This window comes from Bison bison, unplaced genomic scaffold, assembly GCF_000754665.1.
Source record: "Bison bison bison isolate TAMUID 2011002044 unplaced genomic scaffold, Bison_UMD1.0 scf7180017849782, whole genome shotgun sequence".
Classification (NCBI taxonomy): Eukaryota; Metazoa; Chordata; class Mammalia; order Artiodactyla; family Bovidae; genus Bison; species Bison bison.
The window spans coordinates 10762-12087 of NW_011480355.1; the positions used below are offsets into that span (position 1 = coordinate 10762).

Genomic DNA, 1326 nt, shown 5'->3' on the forward strand with positions numbered 1-1326 from the left:
CTTCTCTATTAATTGAGCCATCTTTGCTTCATTATCATCCCCCCATTCCCACCCTCTGAGGTGTCAGGAATGATTTGCTGAAATGATTTTCTAAATGAAAAATCTTGGTCTCTCCTGCAACCTGTCCTACACACATAGACGTCATAATTTGTGCTTTGTGATGTAGAAGCCCCTCCATAGCCACCATTGGCTAGGGGAGTGCCTTGCTGACCAATCAAAACTGAAGGGTGTGGCCCCCTCATTGTCCTGGGAAGCTATATATAGAGCGTGGTCAGTAGGCCTGGGGTAGACCACTGGGAGGCTTCAATATGGCCAAGATGTCCAAGAAACCATCAGAGCCTAATACAGAGACAGACCAACCAACCTCAAGTTCCAAACAGGGGAAGATGAAGAAGGTTCCCGGTCAACACAAATCCGAAAGTGGTGGCAAAGTAAGATGACCCTACTCAAGCTATACTTTTCTTCACTGATTCCCTCTCCCCCAAGAATCTTACCTTTGCTCTGCCTGGCTCACCCCCCACCCCCACCGCACCTCAGCCCTGACTCCTTCTCATGAACTCCCCCATTCTGTCAATATCACATTTTCTACCCCCTAAACCACTGTCTTTTGGGCCTCACTCTGTTGTCCTATTGTCCTTCCAGGCGCTGAAGACAGCCACAAAGGTTAAAAAAACCCTTCAAAGAACTTTGAGTAAAAAGGTCTCAGAAAAAACTACCAACTCTATAAGAAAGTCGAAGAAAACTAGACAATCAACACGATTTGGCCATTATCACCGGCTGAATGAGACACTGCGTCAGAATGATCCAGAGCAGAATCAAGAGGAAGTACAGAAGCCCATCAGTGGACGTAAAGACCTGGGGAGCCAGGCTACTTCAGAGTGAGACTGGGGACCTCAGAAACATCCATGAAGTCTGAGAAATTGCCAAGTGTGTACACATTGAATTTTACAGCAACAGGGTACACTGATGGCAATTCAATAAAAATCAACTTGTGAAAAGTTCTGTGTGTTTCTCCGAGTTCTCTTGTGGTGGTGGTGGGGTGGTGGTGGGGAGGAGCAGGGAAGGAAGGGAAGAGATGAGTGTGTGAGGAGGGAGGGACAAGAGTCCTGCAGGGTTGGGGGCCAGACTGGCAGAATCACAGTTAACCAGACAGTGGGGGGAAGGAATGCCTCAGGACTGAGTGCTGAAGACAAATTTCTTTAACATTTCAACCCACAAGCAAGACCTAGAAGGGCTCAGCGTTTTTGTATCTAGTAGGTGGCTGGACTTTGCACTTTCATGCATTGGAGAAGGAAATGGCAACCCATTCCAGTGTTCTTGCCTGGA

The 1326-nt window shown here is 47.5% G+C and overlaps 1 protein-coding gene across 1 annotated transcript; it reads left to right on the forward strand.

The window, feature by feature from the left end:
• Nucleotides 1-285: 285 nt before the first annotated feature.
• On the forward strand, nt 286-998 carry LOC104994278. Its single transcript, XM_010847788.1, has 2 exons — nt 286-431; nt 643-998. Exons 1-2 carry the CDS (start codon nt 309-311, stop codon nt 880-882), a joined length of 363 nt encoding a protein of 120 aa, XP_010846090.1. The 5' UTR covers nt 286-308; the 3' UTR covers nt 883-998.
• Nucleotides 999-1326: the final 328 nt, after the last annotated feature.